At 33.2% G+C, this 22325-nt stretch overlaps 1 protein-coding gene across 3 annotated transcripts in view; it reads right to left on the bottom strand.

The window, feature by feature from the left end:
* Window positions 1-12434: 12434 nt before the first annotated feature.
* PPP1R3A (protein phosphatase 1 regulatory subunit 3A) overlaps window positions 12435-22325 on the bottom strand; it is a 42998-nt gene continuing 33107 nt past the window's right edge. For all 3 annotated transcript variants that reach the window (XM_074379201.1, XM_003921070.3, XM_074379202.1), the window contains 3 exons: window positions 17843-17892; window positions 17620-17744; window positions 12435-15712 (listed from right to left, as the gene is read on the bottom strand). In XM_074379201.1, coding sequence (XP_074235302.1) covers window positions 13325-15712; window positions 17620-17744; window positions 17843-17892 — 2563 coding nt within the window. In that variant the 3' untranslated portion in view covers window positions 12435-13324. The remainder of the gene's footprint in view (window positions 15713-17619; window positions 17745-17842; window positions 17893-22325) is intronic.

Raw genomic sequence — 22325 nt, 5'->3', positions numbered from 1 at the left:
GAAGCTATAATAGGAAAAAATTATTATTTATTTATAATAGCAACAAAATCCATAAAGTCCCTAGGAATAAATCTAATAGTAAATGTTCAATGTATTCATTGATAAAATTATAAATCATGATTGAATAAAAGAAATGAATAAAAAAGTATATTGTTCTTCTGGATGAAAAGACAATGTTTCTAAAATATTATTTTTCCTCAAATTTGATGTTCCCATTCAGTAAAATTTCAACTTGATTTTTGAATCAAATTTTTCATGAAACTTGATAAGCTGATCCTGTAATTCATATGGAAGAGCAAAATAGCCAAAAGTTAGTTAAGTTTTAAGAAAGAGTTAGAACAACTTCTCCTATCTGATATCAAGATCCAAGATCTAAACTTGGAGTTTCTCTGTCCTAGAAGTTTACAACCCAGACCCAGAAAACTCTTAACAAGCAAGCTTTTAGATGTATATAATTAGGAGGCAAAGCCACTGTTGGGAAATTCTATTTTAAGCACTATATATCTTGAAGAGTAAGTGGAGAGAGAAAATCCACTGACAAAAACAGAGAAATGAAGTGGACACAGAAAACAGGAAAAAAAAAAAAAAAAAGATGAGAGACCGTGAAAGCCCAAAAGAGACTACCTTTCTGGTGGCGTTTTAGTCGTTGCTGTTCCTAGTGATGCCTATTTTCACCTATAACCTAGAAGTTGCCTTATTTATGATACATTCCATTTTTTGCTTAAAGCTACTTTGAGGGGTTTTGTTTATTTTCAACCAATAAGCAAGTTTGTTATCAAATTTTACTTGGCCTTAGAAATTAAAATGATGTCCAACTTCATAAAATGCCATAGGCGCCGCCTTTGCCTACCTGAAAGAAAGAAGCAGAGACAAAATTAATATAAGTAGTTTATTTGGGCCAAGCTTGAGGGTTGCAACCCAGGAGTAAAGATTGATTTAAAATGCCCTGAATATACATTCTGATTAGCAACAGTTATGAGTAGGTTTTTCAAAGGAAAGAAACAGGCAGTTCCTAAGTTGTTTGTAAACATGTAAACACTTTACATTAAACTAGCATAAGCTATAGATTGTTCTTTGTATCAAAAATTCCAGGAAGATGAAGATAATGGATGAGGCAGCTAGTCAGGAATAAAATTCCTTTAAACCAGTGGTCCACAGCTTTTTGGCACCAAGGACTAGTTTCCTGGAAGACAGTTTTTCACAGACCTGGGCCATGTGGGGGCTGTAGGGGAGGATGGTTTCAGGATGAAACTCTTCCACCTCAGATCATCAGGCATTAGATTCTCATAAGGAGCACACAACCTGGATCCCTCACATATGCAGTTCACAACAGGGTTTGTGCTCCTATGAGAATCTAATGCCCACCACTGATCTGACAGGAGATGGAGCTCAGGTGGTAATGGGATGGGGAGCAGTTGTAAATCCAGATGAAGCTTCACTCGCTCACCCACCACTTACCACTTGCTGCGCAGCCCAGTTCCTAACAGACTGCAGACAAGACTATGGTACGGGTCCATGGCCCAGGGTTTGGGGGACCCCTGCTTTAAACAACTGACTCCAGGCATGAGGGGGTAGGGCATGACTGAAGTCCCATACTCATGTCTCTCTGGGCTTGCACACCTCACAGAGTTCTGGCTGCTCTAAGCTATTTTTCTTTTCTGATTCTTAGTGCAAAGTCAGAAAATTATAGATGCAGCAAATTGACCCATTAATTTTTTTTGTAATTGTGCAGAGACAATATAAAAAAAGCAGTATTCAAAACCCATTCCTCTGTGTCTTATGTGGCTAAGGTTTATGCTGCTAGTAGAAGCATAGCTAAAAGCTTTTAAAGAAACTATTCCAGCCTTTTGCTAACCTATCAGTATGAACTTATTCTGTGGTCTTACGTAATGGTAGTACTTCTTTGGATATGCTTCCAGTACACATATTCCTTAAGCAGAGTGAAGGGAAAGAGATCCACTGCTTTTCAGTCTCAGCATAACGTGACCTGTATGAAGTATCGCCAAGAGTTAAAGTGACTGCAAAGGCCAAAACTAAATATAGTGACATTGCTTCTGCCTTAAAATATCTTGGTCTCTTATTGGATATCTTGAGTCATTTGTTCACATTTTCATTTATTTTTGCTATTTTAATGGTGGTGTTTTACCCTACAATGCTAAATCCTGGTAATAAGATATAGTTATTTCCCCCCAAATTTTTGTTCCTCTTACTGATGATGAGCAGAATCTATATAATACAGCTTCTAGCACCACAAACCATTATAATTTTGAGTATCACACTGTAGCCTCCACAACTTTTGCAAAAAGTTCTTCCATCTTGCGCCATGCTGGCTATCTTGCGTGATGGAATTATCCTGTCCTGAACCTTCTGAGTAGGCCTGTTTCAAAATGGTATAATTATCTTATGTCAGTAATGTAAATGATTTCCTTCTAATGGATTTAGGCCAGCACATCCTTTTTAAAATGTCCTTACCTTTTTATTTTCTTTTCGTTTTTGACATTGTACTCAGCATTATGAAATCTGGAAAATGCTGTTTTACTTCCTAAGCTGATCAGCAGCTTATGTATAAATTACAATCTATGATCCCAAGAACAAGAATTCTATCTTTAGATAATAGATGGCTGTTGCATTGAAAACTGCCCCTTATTCATGTTGACACAGAGTACTAACACCTATTGTCTAGTTTATTTTCATAGATTTTTTAGGCCGATCTTACAATTTATCATCCAAACGACGTCACTTATGAAAGTTAAAGGGGTGCTATTATTAATTACACTGGAACATTAGGCATAAATAAGCACTACAACAATTACATCAAGATGTTTCCTCATCTCAGTTATTTAAGTAAAAGTTAGATATAATAATGCATTTGGAAGGTATTTTGTGTGTATTTCCTTGATCCCTAAAATTACAGTGTTAAAAAGATGGTACATCTCTGAAGTGTGTAAAGCAAAGTGCTTACAAAACCAAACAGTCCTTCCTTTGTGCCACTTCTGCTCTTAAATCTTATCTCTACTACTGAACTGGTCACAGATATTGCAATTATTGGTTTATGTCTCTACCTCCATTGCTATGCTCAAGTCAGGTAAGATGTAGGACTAATATACTGCTTGGGGCCTAGAAGAAGCCCAGTGAGTGTTTTTTGAATTGGAACCATTTGAATAAAAGCGAACTGAAAAATAGAATGTTTTAGGAAGTTTCCATTTTCAGGAGCATTAATAAAGAATTATCTGTGCAAAAGAGACAGTGTATTATGTGCAGTGCACTTGTATGTAAATATAGTACCACAGAGCACACTGATGTAGAACTTTGCAATTTATAATAGCTTGTTCTCTCTGGATTGAAGGTACAACACAGTGCAATAGTTAAGAAGATCAAATCTGGAGAAAAGCTACTAGGGATCTGAACCTAGACTTCACCACTAAGTACCTAAATAACCTAGAAATCATTTACATTACTGACAACCTTGGAAAAACTATTTTCTCTACACATCTGTTTCTACCTATAAAAGGAGAAAATTTTCTCATGCCGCTGTGAAAAATAAATGTGTTGTTTTCCATAAAGAGCTTTAAATACTACTCAATTTATTATACTCAGTAATTGTCAATAATTTATTTTTATTGTTGATATTATTAAAGATGGTAACCTCAGATATTGCAATTATTGGTTTATGTCTCTGCCTCCATTGCTATGCTCAAGTCAGGTAAGATGTAGGACTAATATACTGCTTGGGGCCTAGAATAAGGCCAGTGAGTGTTTTTTGCACAGATCAGTAGGATATATATGTAGTAGTTACACTCAAAGATTCAGAGTACAGCCTGATACTTTGTTTATTCATATAATAAAAAATTAACTGTTGTATTTAAATTAAATAATTTAAGGATGCAAACAGGACTAAATAGGCCAAATAATTCACATGGGAAGAGTCAATCTGACTTAAATTGTGATTTACCGGCTTACCCGACATGCTAAAGGCAACAGCCTCTTCTTCAATTTTCTGAAGAGTTTCAGAGGACTTGGTATTCATTTTTCTTTAAATATTTAATAGAATTCAGTAGAGAAGCTATCAGGTCCTGGGCTTTTCTTTAAGAGGAGTTTTTTTTGTTTTGTTTTGTTTTTTTTCACTGATGTAATCTTATTACTCATAATTAGTCTGTTCAAGTTTTCTATTTCTTTTTGGTTCAGTCTTAGTAGATTGCATGTGTCCAGGAATTTATTTATTTTTGCTAGGTTTTCCAACTTGTTGGTTTACAGTTGTTCTTAACAGTCTCTGATGATCCTTTGTATTTCTGAGGTATCAGTTGTAATGTCCCCTTTTTTATTTTTATTTTATTTATTTGGTTGTGTTTTTTTTCCCTTTGTTAGTTTAGCTAGTGGTTTGTCAGTTCTCAAAATTTTATAGAAAATTGGTCCAGGTACACTGGCTTATGCCTATAATCCCAGTATTTTAACAGGCCAAGTCAGGAGGATAACTTGAGCCTAGTAGTTTGAAACCAACCTGGACAACATAGCAAGACCTTGTCTCTACTAAAAATAAAAATAAGTTATCCAGGCATGCCTGGCATGTACTTGAAGCTCTAGCTACTCAGGAGGCTGAGGCAGGAAAATTGCTTGAGTCCCGGAGTTTGAGATGGCAGTGAGCTATGATCATGCCATTGCACTCCAGCCTAGGCAATGCAGTAAGTCTGACACAGTAAAAACAAAAACAAAAACAAAAACAAAAACAAAAAACAAAAAAACAAGGAAGAAAAAGGGAGAAACGGTGAGAGAGAGAAAGACAGAAAGGGAAAAAGAAATAAAGGTAGAGAAGGAGAGTAAGTGAAGAAAGAAAGAAGAAAGAAAGAAGGAAAGAAGGAAAGAGAAAGACAAGAAAGGGAGGGAGGGAGGGAAGGAAATCAAGGAGGTGAAGGAAGGAAGCAAGGAAGAAAGGGAGATTGAGGAGAAGAAAGCAATTCTTCCAAATTCATTCTATGAGGTTAGCATTACCTGTACCAAAACCAGACAAGAATATACACACAAAAAAATAGAAACCTACAGGCCAATATAGCTGATGAACATAGATTAAAACAAAAAAATCCTCAACAAAATTCTAGCAAACTGAATTCAGTAGCACATTTAAAAGATCATTCACCATAATCAGGTAGGATTTATCCCAAGGATGCAAGGATGGTTCAACATATAAAAATGAATAAATATGATATATTAATATCATATAATCATTTCAATGTATGCAGGAAAAGCATCTGATAAAAGTTAATGTCTCTTTATAAATAAGACTCTCAACAAATTAGGTATAGAAGGAATATACCAAAACATAATAAACCCCATATATGACAAACCTACAGGTGACATGATACTTAACAGGAAAAAATTAAAAGCTTTTCCTCTAAGAACAGGAATAAGATAGCAATGTCTACTTTCACCACTCTTATTCAACATAGTATTGAAAGTCTTGGCTAGAAAAATTAGACAAGAGAAAATAATAAAGGGCATCTGAACTGGCAAGGAGGAAGTCAATTTTTTCCTGTTTAAAGATGACATGATCATATATATATATTTTTAAAACCCTAAAAATTGTACCAAAAAACCCTTAGAATTGATAAACAAATTCAGCAAAGCTACAGAATACAAAATCAACTTAGAAAAATGAGTAACATTTCTCTACACCAGCAACTAGCAAAAAAAGAAATTAAGAAAATAATTATATTTATAATATCCACAAAAATATACCTATGAATTGATTTAACCAAAGATGTGAAAGATCCCTATAAGAAAAACTATAAAACGTTGATGATAAAAATTGGAAAAAAAACGCAAAATGGAAAGATATCCTGTATTCATTGATTCAAATAACTAATTGTGAAAATAACCATCATACCAAAAGCAATCTATAAATTCAGTTCAATCTCTGTCACAATTCTAATAAAATCCTTTACAAAAACAGAAAAAGGCAATCCAAAAATTCATATGAAACCACACACACACACACACAAAACCCAAATAGCCAAAGCAATTCTCAGGAAAAAGAACAAAACTGGAGGCATCACACTACCTGACTTCAAAGTATACTCCAAAGTTATAGTAACAAAAACAGCCTGGTGGTGGCATAAAAACTGACACATAGACCAATGGAACAGAATAGAGAAACTAGAAACAGCCACTGATTTTTGACAAAGGCATCAAAAACATTCTTTGGGAAAGATAGTCTTTTTAGAAAATAGTGGTGGGAAAACTGAATTTCCATATGTAATAGAATGAAACTAGACCTCTCTCGCCATATTAAAAAATCAACTCAAAATGAATTAAAGAAATAAATGGTTTAGGAATCAAAATATTGAAACTACTAGAGGACAACATAGGGAAATGCTTCAGCACATTGGTCTAGGCAAATATTTTATGGAGAAGGACTTAAAAGCCCAGGTAACAAAAGTAAAAATAGACAAATGGGATTACATCAAACTAAAAACCTTATTTACAGAAAAGGAAATAATCTACAGAGTAAACAGACAATCAGTAGAAAAAATATTTGCAAATATTGACCCAACAAGGAATTAACATCCAGAATATACAAGAAACTGAAACAACAGGCAGTAAACAGTTACCTTGATTAAAATTTAGCAAATGAGCTGAATAAACATTTCTCAAAAGAAAACTATAGTCAATAGGTATACTGAAGAAAAGTGCTCACCATCACTAATCATCAGGGAAATGCAAATCAAAGCCACAATAAAATATCACCTCTTTCCAATTAGCACAGCTATCAACAAAAAGACAAAATACAACAAATGCTGATAAGAATGTGGAGAAAGGAGAATGCAGATGCACTGCTGGTGAGAATGCAAATTAGTAAAGCCACTTTTGAAAGCCATAAAGTGTTTCATCAAAAAACTACAAGTAGAACTACCATATGATCCAGAAATCCCACTGTTGGGTATTTATGAAAAATAAAGAAAATCAACATGTCCAAAAGATCTCTGAGCTGAACCTTGAACTAAAGCATGTTTATTGAAGTACTAGTCACAATAGCCCTGGATGTAAATCAACTTAAGTTTTCATCAATATATGAATAAAGAAAATGTATATATACACAATAGAATACTACTCAGCCATAAAAAGAATGAAATCTTATTAATAGCAGTAACATGGATGAGACTGGAGAACATGAGGTTAAGTGAAATAATCCAGGCATAGAAAGGTAAGTATCATATAGTCTCACTCATATGTGGAAGTTTAAAAAGTTGAGCTTATAGAAGTAGAGGGTACTAGAATAGTGGTTACTAGAAGTTTGAACAGATGGGGGACATAGGGATTTTCAGAGATTGGCTAATGGATACAAAATTACACCCAGATAGGAGGAATACATTCTATCATTCTATAGTACTTAGGACGAGTAGAACAGAATTTACAACAATTGTTTATTTTTAAATAGAAGAGTGGATTTGGAATATTCTCAACACATATGATAACTATTTGAGGTAATGAATATGCTAATTGCCCTAATTTTATCATTACACATTCTAAAAATGTATGAAAATATCACTGTACTCATAGTTATGTACAATTACATCAATTAAAAATAATAAAAGCAAAAGATTATGAAATTAAGATGAAAGACATTACTTCCTATTTTCTTTTCCAACTGTATTTAAAATATTTTCGCATATTTATGAACATAGGAAATAGTCTCTTTTCTTTATCTTTATTCCCTTCTTTAGGTAGGTAGGGCACAATCATTTCACTTAAAAACAGAAAAATTGTATTTGCATCATGAAAAAAAGACTTGGATTTTCAAAATGTTTATTAATTGGGAAGTCAATTTAATATGTAAAAAAATAATTTTTAGAGTGTATGTATAAAATTATTTAAATGTATATTTCTATGAACACTTTATGCTAAAAATGTTTATAAATTCTAATATAAAAGCTTTCCACATTAAATTGCTAAAAGTAGGTTAGAAGTTATTTAAGTGTTTACAAAAAGAATTTCTAAATGCATAATGATTTTTCAGCACCACCTCTCTGTTATTTGATATGTTTTATAAAGTTTGTCTTTAACGAAATTTTATGTCTGTTTTCACTCAGAACCAAGTCAATCATATACAGTATTCATAAATTCTACCATATAACACACACATCTGGCTTTTGTTTGAGCCTTCAGCTACTAGTTGCCCATAGTCATAAACTGTTATGCAACATGCTACTATATTTCTAGGCTAAATTTATTTCCTTTGGACTCTGACTCGAAAAAAAAAAAGGCATGTCTTCTTATTATCATTTTAATTTCATCTGAGTCTGATACGATGAATCTCATCCAGAATGAACCTCCACAAGTTATATGCATCACTACATGTAGTATTAGATTGTCTTCACTGCCATTTCTATCACTGACTGAATGTTAAAATCAAGTGTATGTGGATGGGTGGGTGTGTAGTTTTATAACTCTTATATATTAATCAAGCCTTTCTTTTGAAAAACCCACTGATTATTTTTTCTCGTTGTTCTATTTGTTTATCCGAAAAGTTGACGTGCAGAACAGGTGCAAAACTAAAAGATCAGCCATTTCCAAAGGGCATGGCAGCAGTTGAGAAGATTGAGTTTCTTACACTTTATGTCTTGTGATGTTTGTTGGTTTTTAAGCTACTGAGCTACTCTCTCTGAAAACATCTCCTGTTCTATAAATTTTCACCTTAGCCAGTAAATTTAGGTTTGCATTATTGTTCTTTCAACATATAATTAGTATTTTATTCTCCATGAAATAAAGGGAATTATTAATGTGCTAGAAAAAAATTATAAACATAATAATTTATTTGTTAAGAGAAATGAAAAGAGGAGATGTTTCTTTGCTCCCTACCTCCCAAATCCACTGTTCCATTCTGTCTTTTAAAATTCATGTCTCTGCCTTTTGCAACCTTGTGTTTGGTATTTTGCAACCTTGTGTTTAGTAGTTTGCTAACCCATTCTAGTTTTGATTTGATTAAATGTATTCCTTTTTAAATCAGACTTCAAAGTATCCTGTCTGCATATTAAGGATAATAAAGACCTCACTGCAATTCAATTCTAGCTATAAATATTGACTGAAGATTCCTACAAACTAGACCTTGCAGTGTGATAGAAGAGGAAACCTTTGTCCTTGTCTTGAACAAGCAGACAGTCCAGTTATAATAATGATTCAAATGCGTACTGCAGGCAAGAAGGTTAGTCAGAGATATGAAAATGGAGATATCCTACTGACTGGAATAGTAAGATACTTCAAAAAGATGGGTTTTGAACTTTACATAGCAAAATGTGCAGAACTGGATAGGAAGAGAGAAGTAGGGATAACTGAAAGTGTCCATTAGGCAGGGAGGCATACATGAAGAGTCACAGAAGAACAGATTCCTATGGCATGTTCTGGGGATGATGTCACTGACTAAGGCTTAAGACAGGGAGCAGTGAATAGGTTGAATGGCTTCAATTGGGTTATGAGTAGGAAGATGTGCCAATTCTAACCAAGACAAGTAGTTTAATTAGGCATTGAAATCTGAATATCTTATGTTGGAGGCATCACAGCCAAATAAAGATAATTTCTCTGTAATCTACTATTGTTTTTACCCATGCCTCTCTTCTCTTTATTAATACAAAAAATTGAGTGTGTTAGGAAAACACACAGGGAGTTTTTAATTAAATTTTCACATTTGTTTCATATCTGAAAAATGAAAGTAATATTAATGCATTTAACAAATATAGAAATCACACAACATAAAAATGCTATGCTTTTTAAAGAGTTTTTCATTTAATAAGGTTTTAACACACTAAAATAAAGACATTTCTTATAAATCATGTGATCATTCAAACCTAGTAAAAATTTAATTCACTGTTTTAAATAGGCTTGGGTAACTTGATGGAAACATATTGGATTAATGGCAAAATTTATTTTTAAAAGATGAAAAGTGAATTATGTTGCCATGATTTGTACTATAAATTATTTCCAAAAACAGAAAAAATAAGCAAATGAATTTAATCAAATAAATACCAGTAATTTTTTTTAACTGTTCTCTTCAAAAGGAAATATAGTAATACAGATACTTGAAGAGCTTGCCTTCTCATATTTATTTCAGATCTTATTGCAGAATCAAAGTCAATCCTATTTCTCTGTTCTACAGGAAATGGCTAAGACAGGATTCAAATAACTAGATAAGATCCTACTGCATAGTTCAATTTCTATATTCTCAGTAAAAATTTGAAAGGAAAGTCAGATCACAAAAACAAATAAGTAGACGAATCTGCTTGTATCTTTACTAGTACTCTTGTTAGTTTATTGTTTTGCTTTGTTTGCTTTTTTGGTTCATTTATATACAAAGAGTTAGTCTAATGAAGATAACAGACTAGGCGATACAAAATAATATTCATGACTGGAGAAAAACATGATTAAGAAAGTATTGTGAATGCTATTTGGGAAAAATAAAATATTTCCCCAAGTTTGGCATGGATATTTTTAAGTTTTCCATTTATCCAGCAGACTGATAAATGGAAATTTCAGAAATTAGAGATGATCCTGTTTCTTTAATAAAATGATAGATTTTATATATATATATATATATATATATATATATTCATTGAAATAATTCACTATCAAAATTCTGGAGCTCAGAAGGAAACCATGGCTGCATTAAGCCAATGTTCATTTATATTGAAGGGTGAATATCATCTCATGGGCCTATTTTCTCTTACCTTGAGAAATCTATTGTGATATTAACGGCTTAAACAGATGTGATGTTTTTGCTGCCCATAACCGCTTGAGTTGCTAATTTTTAGAATTTTGTTTCTAAAAGTCAAAAGCCCAGCAAAATGAAAGATGGGGTTATAATATCACGTTTCTTACCCAACATATGAAGCAGATGCGTGCTGCACCTCTCTTTAACTCTTCTGCCATGCCCTTATTTGGACCTTAACTAGTACTTGGAGAGACGGTGTGCAGGCAGCTATGCCTGTAAAGATTACCCTTGCTATCATGATTTACATTCAGATCTTCATTAACCAAGGGCTGCTAGTCCTCCCTGAGATCTACTTTTCTTGCTTGGCATAGTGATGTGACCAAAACAGATTGCAATACTCCATCTCTTCACATATCAGTAGTTTCATAGGTTCTTATTTTATTTCAAGGTCATCATAAGTAATGTTTTGAGACTCACTGAATCAATTATTTCTTCATTGCATTCAGATGCAATGCATACACAATTGAGTATTTCAAATCTTTTTACATTTGTTACATTAAAAATATATAGGAGAAGATTTAGTAAGTTAACATTACTAAAAGTCAAATAAAAGTTATAAAAGAAGTTATGTTGTTCTTTTAAGAGAGTAATTCCAGTTCAGACACCTGTGTTCATAAAGTAATGTAGTGTTCTCTGCAATAATGAGGTATAACGTATTGACTAAAACTCTTAAATGTAGAATTCAAAAGCCAAGCCATTAAGAACTGAGGAAATGCTAACCTTAACTTCATTGTAATTTAGACCTGTCAACAAAATTATCAGGATAGCAATTTTAGAGATTATTTCTAGGTACTGCTTACAGTATTTCTCTTGTATTGAATACAATTGTGCCCTTTCAGACAATCAAATATTTGCCCTAAGTTCTACTTCAGGATGTTTGTATTTGGTCAACTAAAAAGTTGAAGTTGAGCATTCATTTTCAATTGGACTTGAGTGTAATATGCAATTAGAGGATTTGGAAATAGTTATGTGCCTAATGAAAATTAAGGAAATCATTTACCACCAGATGAAAGTCAGTATAAATGTTCCATCTTATTTTGTCTTCCCATGAATGTGTATGTCTTATCTATATGGGATAATATACGTGAGTTTTACCCATTGACTTTGCCCTTACCAGTAAATAGATTTCTTTTTCTACCTGAAAATCAGTGTTACATGTTTTATGAAAGAAGATCCAAAGGAATCAACCAAAAAGGCTTCCTCTGGGTGACTTTCTTTCATATTTTCAGTGAAGTCAAAAGTGTCACACTATGTACTTATGCATAGAACTAGCTATGCCGCATATCAAAGGAAGTGCTATGCCACAGAACAAAGCACAGGGTTTTACATATAGCAGTCATTCAATAAATTGTTATTGAAATAAACTGTATGTGAATCTTTGCATTGCCTCTACTTCACTAAAATGATGAGTTTCATTATCATACACACTTGGCTATAGATAATAGCAGTAAAAGCCACTGTTATATTGGTATTCATTTTTTCTTCAGTATATTTCCACATATACCTATTTGCCTACTTAAAATTTTGAGTTATCCAACAAGATGATAATCATGTAATAAATATCACCAAAGACTGTTTGTTTGTTTTCTAAATGCACTTTGGAGGACAATTCATTGTCTTATAATGAGAAAAGATCAAAAATTTGTTTGAAGACAAAAATACTACCATGTGGAACAAATAGTCCATTTGGAGTTTTTATTATCATTTAATGCCTTATGCTTTACAGGTACGAATTCATTCTGAAACAATGCTTGTGGAACTTTTAATTTACATTTTCAACTCTGAATAGTTGACATTGAAATAGTTCAGTTGTGTTACAGTCTCCCCTCACAAGAGAAAAGCATTGCTTAAAGACAGGCCACCCACAAAATTTTGCAGAATTGAAAGACAATCTCCCAGTTGCTTCAGTCTTTGTCAGATTTTGCTTATGAATGCCCTGACTTTGTAGCTATAAATGTGTAAGACACGTGTGTGTTTGTGTGCATCAAGTATTACTCAAGTGAACAGAATGTGTTTAAGTTTGCAAGTTTCAATATATATGGGTTTTCTTAAAAATATGAAATGTTAAAATATTTGATCAATGTATCCTGATAAATGATACAGTGTTAAATACAAATTTCATGTTCAACACTAAAAGCCCAAAAAAATCATATGCCATTGTCCACGTTTTATCTGTTTTTTAAAACCTTAGGGGGAAATATATACTCTTAGGGAAAAAAAAATGAAGCTTTATTGCTAGAGAAATGAATGCAAGAAATAGCACTTTAAGTAGTGAAGAGATGTGAAGCATTGCAACTTCATAGCCTGCTAAGGAGCAACAGCTGTACCTAATTTCAACTTGACGTGCTTCAGATCTCATATTCATATAGGTATTTAATGATCCAAACATAATGGTCCTATATAGAATAATTACTTATATGAAGGAGCAAACTTATTCGCATTCCTTTTTAAATGATCCTTCAAGAGAAAAACTGCACTGGATCTTTGAACAATGAATAGTCTCTTTCACCAATTCAAATGTTTGGGACAAAATAGCTTATCTTTTAAGAGAGAATAATAAGAGTGCTGGGGTTACTTCTTTTTGACAGACTCTTTTTGTCTACCCTCTTCCCAGGACAGCCAGGACAATGACAAAAGGTAGAATGCCAAGCCGATCATTAAGTCATAATGGTAGATAGTAACAAGAAATATCAGAAACAAAAGGAAATAAGGTATTTTAGAGTTGGTATATTTTGAAAACAAAGATTCATTGCTTTGAGCTTGACTTTCCTGGACAGGGAGATTAGTAGAAGCAGAGCTCTCAGATTCGTTTTCACCTGAAGGGTATAGTGATTGCCCACAGTTTATTAATCCTTCATTTTCATCCCTTGCTTCTTCCACGTTTTCAAGAGGTTCACTGATTAAAATAATTGGCCCTACAGATTTTTCCATACTACACTCTTCTGATTGGAAAATCTGGCCTGTACATTTTTCTCTTCTACTGCCTGATGTCACTACTCCTGAACTTTTATAAACTTCTTCAGGTTTAGACTCAGGATAAGAGTGCTTCTCCATACCCTGGATTTTTCTTGTTGAATTACAAGTATATTCTGATTTAGTAGAAATAGGTTGGCTAGTCATGGTAGTAATTGCATCCTCTACAGCAATTTCCTGCTCATTAGTTGACACCGAAATTTCAGCATGATGTTTGGAAAAAGGAGAGCTATTCTGAGAAGCTCTATTAGTGTCCAAGTTAAAGGCAGAATGCACAATGTCATCTAAGTCTGTTTTCTTTGATAATTCTTTAACCTGCCCATGATCTCTGCTTTCTGAAAATACCGTTTTGTCTGCTGGAAGCATTCCCAACTGTAAATTCAGTTTTGAAGCTGCTTTTTGATTTTCTGTGATGACCAGTGAGGATTCTTCCACAGATGTTATATTTCCAGTGCCACATTTCTCCCTGTCATGTGTCTTCCTAGGATTGTACATAGACATGGTTTCTTCTTTCTCCATTTCATCTACATGTACATTACAAATACTTAAATGTGATTCCTTTTCAAAATCATTGTCATAGATTACACCTATGGTATCTCGTTGACAAAGGGTATAATGTGAATCATCATTTCTGCCTTCATGTGGATCAAAGGCTGTTTCCTTTACCTCGATGGGCCTGTCACTTCGTGCTGTCTCTTGAGGTAGCTTACCAATTATTGCTTTTTCTCTAGCAGACATGCTTTCTGGAGTACTTTCTGATGTTGTCTTAATTATACAGCCTGTACCTGCTTCTGCTTTCTCAGTAATACCATGATCAGCTAGAGAAGACAGTTCACAGCACACTGTTTCTTGGCAGGTAAACAATTCTTCTGTAAGAGAAGCTTTCAAACTCCTCGTATTATCTCTTTTTTCCTGCATATCTTCACAATCTGCTTGTTCTTTGATATGTTCTGTTATGTTTATCTTACTCTCTTTTGCTTTTCCCCGACTTTCCAGAACATTCCAAATTGGTTTATGCTGTGTGTTATTATCCCGATCTTCAGAATTAATCCAATCTGATTTTTCTTCTTCAGCTTGGGAAAGATAATCATTCCTCAAAACATTTTCAGTTCTTGATGAACAAACTTGACCAGTTATCCCTCCTAAAACAATGCCTTCGCTGGTCAAATGATGCTCTGGGGTTAACACAGCTTCTTCCCAAGTTAAATTTGTCCTTGGTGAGTGAGACATGTCTGCTGTGATTGTGGTATCTTTGCTCAGCAGAGCAGTTGGGTCTCTGTTACTATCTCCAATCCCTTCCACACTTATTTTAGGGTTGCCCATCTTCCTTTCTTGGTCATGTAAGATTGCCTGGAAACATTTTTTTTGTTTTTCATTAATGCCTAAATCTATTCTTTGTTCTTCATCATCTTTACCATTGCCATAATCTTTCCCGGAAGATTCTTCTTCTGTTGATTCTTTGAGACATGCAGATATATCTGAATGGAAATCTCTTCTTAAACATCCCCAATCTTTTACTTCAATTTTTTTAACTCCTCCTTCATATTTTTTATTAAGATTTACTGCCGTTAGTTGATCTGAAGAGGGGCAAGGTATTTGCATTGTGCCACTGCCATGGGCTGGATTAGCATTATCATCCAAGACTTCTTTGCTGCCAATGTATAATTTCACTAGTTTATCTCTACTAGTATCTCCCAGTGATGGCTTGATTTCTCCCATATTTGAAGTAATTTCCTCTGAAAGTTGATGTGTACAATCATTTCCTGAAGAATATTTTTCATTGCAGTAAAAATCTCCCTTTATGGAGCTTTCTCCCAATGAACTTGGAGACAGAGACCTTTGGAACAAGTCAGTGCGTATTTCACCATGGATTTTATTCTTCTCTAGCCCCTCTGCTTTATTTGGAAAATTGACTGGATCTGTTGAAAATGTATTCTTTTCATCTCTGGAATCAGTACTTCTGGTTCTTATTAAGTGTTGATTTATCTTACAGGATAAAAACAACAAAAACATAATGACCATATGATCTTTTTAAATGTACAGTGAATTAGATAGGTTTTATTAACTCAGCTAGTAATTATCTGGTATATTTGTTTGACTGATTTCATTTGTGGATTTCATATAAACTCTGGAAGCCAGATGTTTTGGAGAGATCCTTGTATGGTTGGGGAATGAGATTAGTAAGAAAAGGGGCCCAAATTAATCACTCTCCTTCCCAGCTTCCAAATATCGCATTGTATTATTCAACTATTCTTGCTTGTCATTGCACTTTCTCCTCACTTAGGCTATACACATTGATAGCTCCATGCTAATCAATTAGAGAGCAGCTTCCTGGGTGCCCCTTGCTGCATTTACACTTGCTGTAGGTGCCCCCATTACAGTTTCTCTTATTAATATGTTTTCTGCAAAGCCTCTGCAAACTATTAATAGCAAAACGTCACTCAAAGAAAAGTGAGGGAGTTAATGTCTCTGCAAATTCTGTTTTAATGACCCTCTGCCAACTGGTACTCAAATGTATTTGAGCTCTTCAGTGATGCCAACTGTCAGGATTTAACAGTGAGATGCCTGTGTTTTTTTCTCTCCTCATAACTGACATTTGCATGATCTCAATAATTATATGCAAATCTTACGTTTTCCCCTTCTTCTCACATAAGGCTCATGTTACTTGTCAACTGCACAGCTGTCTTGTAAGCCAATGCCTGTGGGTTCCACAGATTTGGTTGTATTTCCATCTATTATAGAGCTTCATTGTTTTATGCATTAACATCAGCATGGAGCAAATTAGCATCTAAATTACAGCTCCCTGTTCATTTATTGGATGTACAATCTCAGTAACTTCTAAACAAACTTTTATATTTGAGCCTGCTCATTGTAATGAGATGTATCGGTGAAGTATGTGATTTTTCAGGACCCTTTCATTATATTCTATGGTTTGAAAAAAAAATGGCAATGTTAACTTTCAGCTGGTGAGAATTCTCACAATGGGTGACAACTTTGTAGTTTCTTAAAGTTGGAGCAAAGTAAATTGCATACTTTAGTGATGCAGCTCCCATATCACTATAGAAAAGGTGGAATATGTGGGGAAATATATGAGCTCTATCTCTCCTGTTTCAGCACTGACACTTGAAGAGGCAAATGTCATTTTAATCTTAGATGATTATGAATCCATGTATTCCAATGATATGAGCTCCATCCAAATATAGTAAAGGATAAATTGCATTATGTGACTCATTTACTCCTATTTCTTCCTTTGTGATAAAAGTGATATCTAAACCATCCCCCCAAAAAATTCCAAATAGATTGAATGTTCACCAAGTGTGAAATTTATGATAACAAATTTAATACTAAATTGTGTAGTACCGAATTTGTTTCCTGTTTTAAAATTACGGCACAGGGTATTTTCTTCTTACTTGGTAATTTAGTATGCCACAATGATATAGAACTTGGAGATTCTCACAAGGATGCAATTTTTTTAAAAATGCTGTTACATGAGAGAATCATTGACTTGTAGAATTGGACAGGACACTAACAATCCTCTAGTCCAGCTCTCTCATTTTACAGATGAGTTTATGCTAAGTATACACTTGTCACAAAGATTAGAAATGCACATCAGGATAGTGCTACCTCTCCTGTAATTCCTACAAACTATTACTCAGAGCCACTCGTAAAGAGATAAGAAATGAATGTCATTAATTTACCACTGCAGAGACCAGAATCAACATACAGAAATCAAAATGCCTTGTTGATCAAGCTAGAGATGCAAGGACAGAATATGCTGTGCTTTCACATTTGCAAATTATATTAGTTGAAGCTACTGAAAGGCAGGCATTGCAGAATCTTTGAAGCACAAATGGATTCATCTTCTCTAATACCGTGGCAACCAGAACGCTTACCATCAACTCTAATTCTTTTTCATTATGTTCATCATGTTCCCTGTTTACATCTTTTACATTTTGATTACTGGTTTCCAAATCTTCCTTGTCCTCATGAGAACGAACATTTGTTGGGATACAGGTATCTGAAAAGTTAATATAATTGTGCCTATGTAAGATTGTCTTAATTGTGGGTTTTAACAAAAGAGACAAATTTGGTTTAAAAATTAATAAAAAATATTACCTGTATTCTTTGGATTCTCAAAGTTATTCCCTTCTGATGATTCTTCTTTACTGTTAAATTTAAAAGACAATGTTACATATTTTTCTGAGACTCCACCTTCTAAGCGTTTTTACACAGGGAGAAATTCAATCAGTAACAAGCCAAATAAATATTATATAACCTTTCTTATTTTCTTGTATTATCTGGGATTTTTTAAAAATAAAAATGATCTTTTTGGAATAATGCAATAGCAAATATTGGTTGTAGAAAAATTTAAAAATAATTCATATGATGCCATATTTCTAAACCAGAGTGTGTTGCTCACATTAAAAACTATATAACCAAAGTAAAAATACATGCAAATGTAGATTATTCTGTCTTTGATGAATTTCATCTTTGCAAGTGAGAATATTTTTCTTATGGCTTAATGATAAAATTTTATGAACTGACAGTCCATTTGTGGTCATGGAAATTGCTTTCTAACATTTGAATTCTTATTTTTTTGTGTTAATTTTACTCAAAATCTTTTCAGTTGGACTAACATTAACTCTCCAGAAAAGCAAAAAATCAAAAGAAATAACAGTAAAAAAGAAACAAGCTAACTAAGAAACTGAAGGGCAGCTAAATTTATACTCAAAGACTTTATATATGTATTGCCACAAGCCAATTTTATAAGCAAGACATTGGATCATTTATATGCAAGCATATACTTTCCTTCTTTAAAATAATTTGGGTTACATTTCCTTTTCTAGAACACTCTGCATACTGATTGTAAAAGACAAATACCTTTTTCTTTCAAATGTAATCTATTTGCAGTTGTATTTGTGGAGTCATTAGAATTTAGATTTGTCCAGGACACTCAGTAGGAAAACTGTTGGTTAAAAAAAAAAAAGCCCACTTTGTATATAATTATGTCACAAGTCAATTTATCAGAAATATTTGGCCCAGTATACACATTTTATTGTACTGTCTCAGCTGAATTTCTTTCTGGTGACTTTTCTCAATGACTTTTCTGCAACAAAAGAAATCTGGAAAGTTGACAATGGCTGAAAAATTTGTGTAACAAGAGTCTAGTCTTCATTGCATAAGCAATTTTGATCCAAATCACAGGAAGGCTACCACGAATCATGAGAAATTGAAAATTCTTCCATTCTGACAATGCAAGAAGATAATTCAGTTTTGTATATATTTATGATTCATAATTTTAACTTTACTAAAAACATTTGGTACCTTTAGTGGGCCCATATGTAGAAAATAATGCTTCTATAGAAATATAATTTTATTAGAACAATATACTGTTTGCATAATTGGTACTGACTTAACCTATAAATCCATATGAGGCCAAAAACTATGCTAAGATTTATTTTTTTGGACTCCAACTGCAAGCTGACACATCTTTCTCCATGTATATAATGTTTATGTGCTTAAAAAGATATAAACCATTAAACAGCAATTATTCTTGCTTCCTCTTTATTCCCATAACAATACTGAAAGTACTATTTGTAGAAGAAAAATCAGTCATTCAAATATGTTTTTACCTAACCAAAATGCTATCAACCACTTCTCTAATTTAATTCTCTAAAATAGTTAAATTCTTAAAAAATGATCATGTCAAAAGGACAGGAGCCTGCTTTATCTTATCTGGGGATAAAGTAAGTATTCAACTATGTGTTCTTATGTTAGTATCTTAAAAGTATAAATATAGAAATATAGGAGGAAAACTTCACATTCACAGACAAGTATAAACAAGAAAAGTAGAGTTAAATGAAATATAAATATCTACCAAATATCTACAAAGAAAAACTGAGAGAAAATTTGTAAGATTCCTATTGGGAAGGTAGTAAAATTATATCAAGGAATGTTAAAGAAGATCCTTAAAAAGTTGATAAACATACCATGTTCATAGATAGAAACAAAATATTATGAAGATGTCAGTTCTCTCACAAATTGATCTACAGATTCAATACTAATCAAAACGCCAAAACATTTTTTATAGAATTTGAAAATATGATACTGAACAGAAAAATAAAGAGCAAATGATGGTTAAAATGTTTCTGAGAAATAGCAGGGAGGAACTTTATCAGATTAAGTATTTTTAATAAATATTTCTTTATTAAGATAGTGTTATATTGGTACACAGACAGTTAAACTAACTAGTAAGACAGTATTGAGAGCTTAGAACTTTGGTATATATGACAAATGGTATATCTAGAACCTTGGTAAATGACAAATGTAGCATATCAGACAACAGAAAATATGGTACTTTTCAGTAAATAGAGATAGAGAAAATGGCAACCAGTTGGATTTATATTTTAAATGTCAAAAACCTTGAAATTCTTACTAGAAAATATATGTGAATACTTCCAGACCTCCGTGTAGGAAATATTTTCTTAAGAAAAATATTATTTAATATTTGGTCAGTTTAACTGTAATAAAATTTAAAATGTTTGTTCATTAAGAGACTATGCAGCAAAAACAGAATGTTACAAAGTGTGAGAAGATAGTTTAGTTACACAAAATGAACATAAATAAGTAACAAGAATACACAGCGAACTCTTACAAATCAATAAGAAAACAAACAATTCATTGTGCATCAGGGGCAGAGGGGTGGACATTTCAGACAAGAGGAAACACATATAGTCAATAAGCACATAATAGGATGGTCAACATTAATTAGAGAACAGAGAAATGAAATCAAGACCACAAAGAGTTAATTCTATACTCATTTCATTAATAAAAAATTTAAATGTCTATTAATATCAAGAGTTGAAGATTGTTGAAGCCACGGGTGCTTTTTTTTTTTTTTTTTTGGAGACAAAGTCTTGCTCTGTCACCCAGGCTAGAGTGCAGTGATGCAATCTTAGCTCATTGCAACCTCAGCCTCCCAAGTAGCTGGCATTACAGGAACAGGTGCAGGACATCACATCCTACTAATTTTTTGTATTTTAGTAGTGGTGAGGTTTCACCATGTTGCCCAGGCTGGCCTTGAACTCCTAAACTCAGGCAATCCACCCACCTCAGTCTCCCAAAGTGCTACAATTATAGGCATGGCCACTGCACCTGGTTCCCAGGCTTTCCTGTACATTGCTGGTGGAAGAATAAATATGTATAACCCCTTTGAAAAACAATTTGACTGAGATTATCTTCAAAATTAAACATTTATATAAACGATGACTACTACTTCCAGCCCCAGGTGTATACCCAAGAGAAACTCTTGTATATATACCTGAGATATTTAAAGGAATTTTAATGGTGTCATTGTTAACTATGTAAGTCTTCAACCAACCCAAATTCCCATCAACAGAAGAATATGTACAAAACTATTAATATCGCAAAAAGGAGTATTATACAGCACTCAAAATCAATAAACTATATAGGCATATAACAATACAGATAAATCTTAGCAATATAATATTAAATGAACCATTCCAAAGTAGTATAACAGGACATTCTTTTCATTAAGCTAAATACTACCTATATGTATAAATAAAATTACTTGTCCCTTGCTATATTACAAATTACATAGTCATATACATAATATAAATCATAGTTATAGCTATATATAAGTACATATATTTAATATAGATAGCAAAGGACAAATAATTTTATTTATTATATATATATGTAATTTTTAGCTTAATAAAAATATTCCTCTGTTAAAATACTTTGGAACTGTTCATTTAATATTATGTTGATAAGATTTATCCATACTGTTGTATGTCTCTGTGGTTTGTTATATATTATAAATTACATAGATATATAGCAAGTGGTAATTTTACAATAGTTACACTAAAAATAATTGATTTTCAAGATGTTATGGTTATATCAGGTAGCAATATATTTTGGCCACGTCCCCATGAAACTCTCATCTTGAATTGTAACTCTCACAATTCCCACCTGTCATGGGAAAACCCAGAGGGGGGTGACTGAATTATGAGGGCGGGTCTTTCCTGTGCCATTCACAGGATAGTAAATGAGTCTTATGAGATCCGATGTTTTTAAAAACAGAAGTTTCCCTTCATAAGCTCTCTTTTTGCCTGCTGCCGCCCATGTAAGCTATGACTTGCTCCTCCTTGCCTTCTGCTGTGATTGTGAGGCTTCTCTCACAATTGTGAGCCTTGTGAAACTGTAAGTTCATTAAACCTCTTTCTTTTGTAAATTGCCCAGTCTGGGATATGTCTTTATCAGCAGTGTGAAAACAAACCAATATGGGTGGGTCAAATTATGGGGAAGGAATCAGAAAATGAAATGAGTAGAATTCAGTCATTATTTGGGGTGGCTATTTTAAAGATGCTTATTAATAGTTTGAAATATCTAAATAGTTCAATTCTAGTTTCAAGTAATTTATGAAGATAGATGGATTACTCCCTGGCCCACAATAGAGGATACCTATTAATAAAATACCACTTTGAAATTCAAAGTACAAGTCACATGACCAATTCAACTAAAGAAGTGAATTCAAGAGCTTCAGAACATTTGAGAAAAAAGACAAAGAATTTGATGG

The sequence above is a fragment of the Saimiri boliviensis genome, chromosome 10, assembly GCF_048565385.1.
Source record: "Saimiri boliviensis isolate mSaiBol1 chromosome 10, mSaiBol1.pri, whole genome shotgun sequence".
Classification (NCBI taxonomy): domain Eukaryota; kingdom Metazoa; phylum Chordata; class Mammalia; order Primates; family Cebidae; genus Saimiri; species Saimiri boliviensis.
Note: the sequence above shows the minus strand (reverse complement) of the source record. Positions and strands in the feature narration are given on the sequence as shown.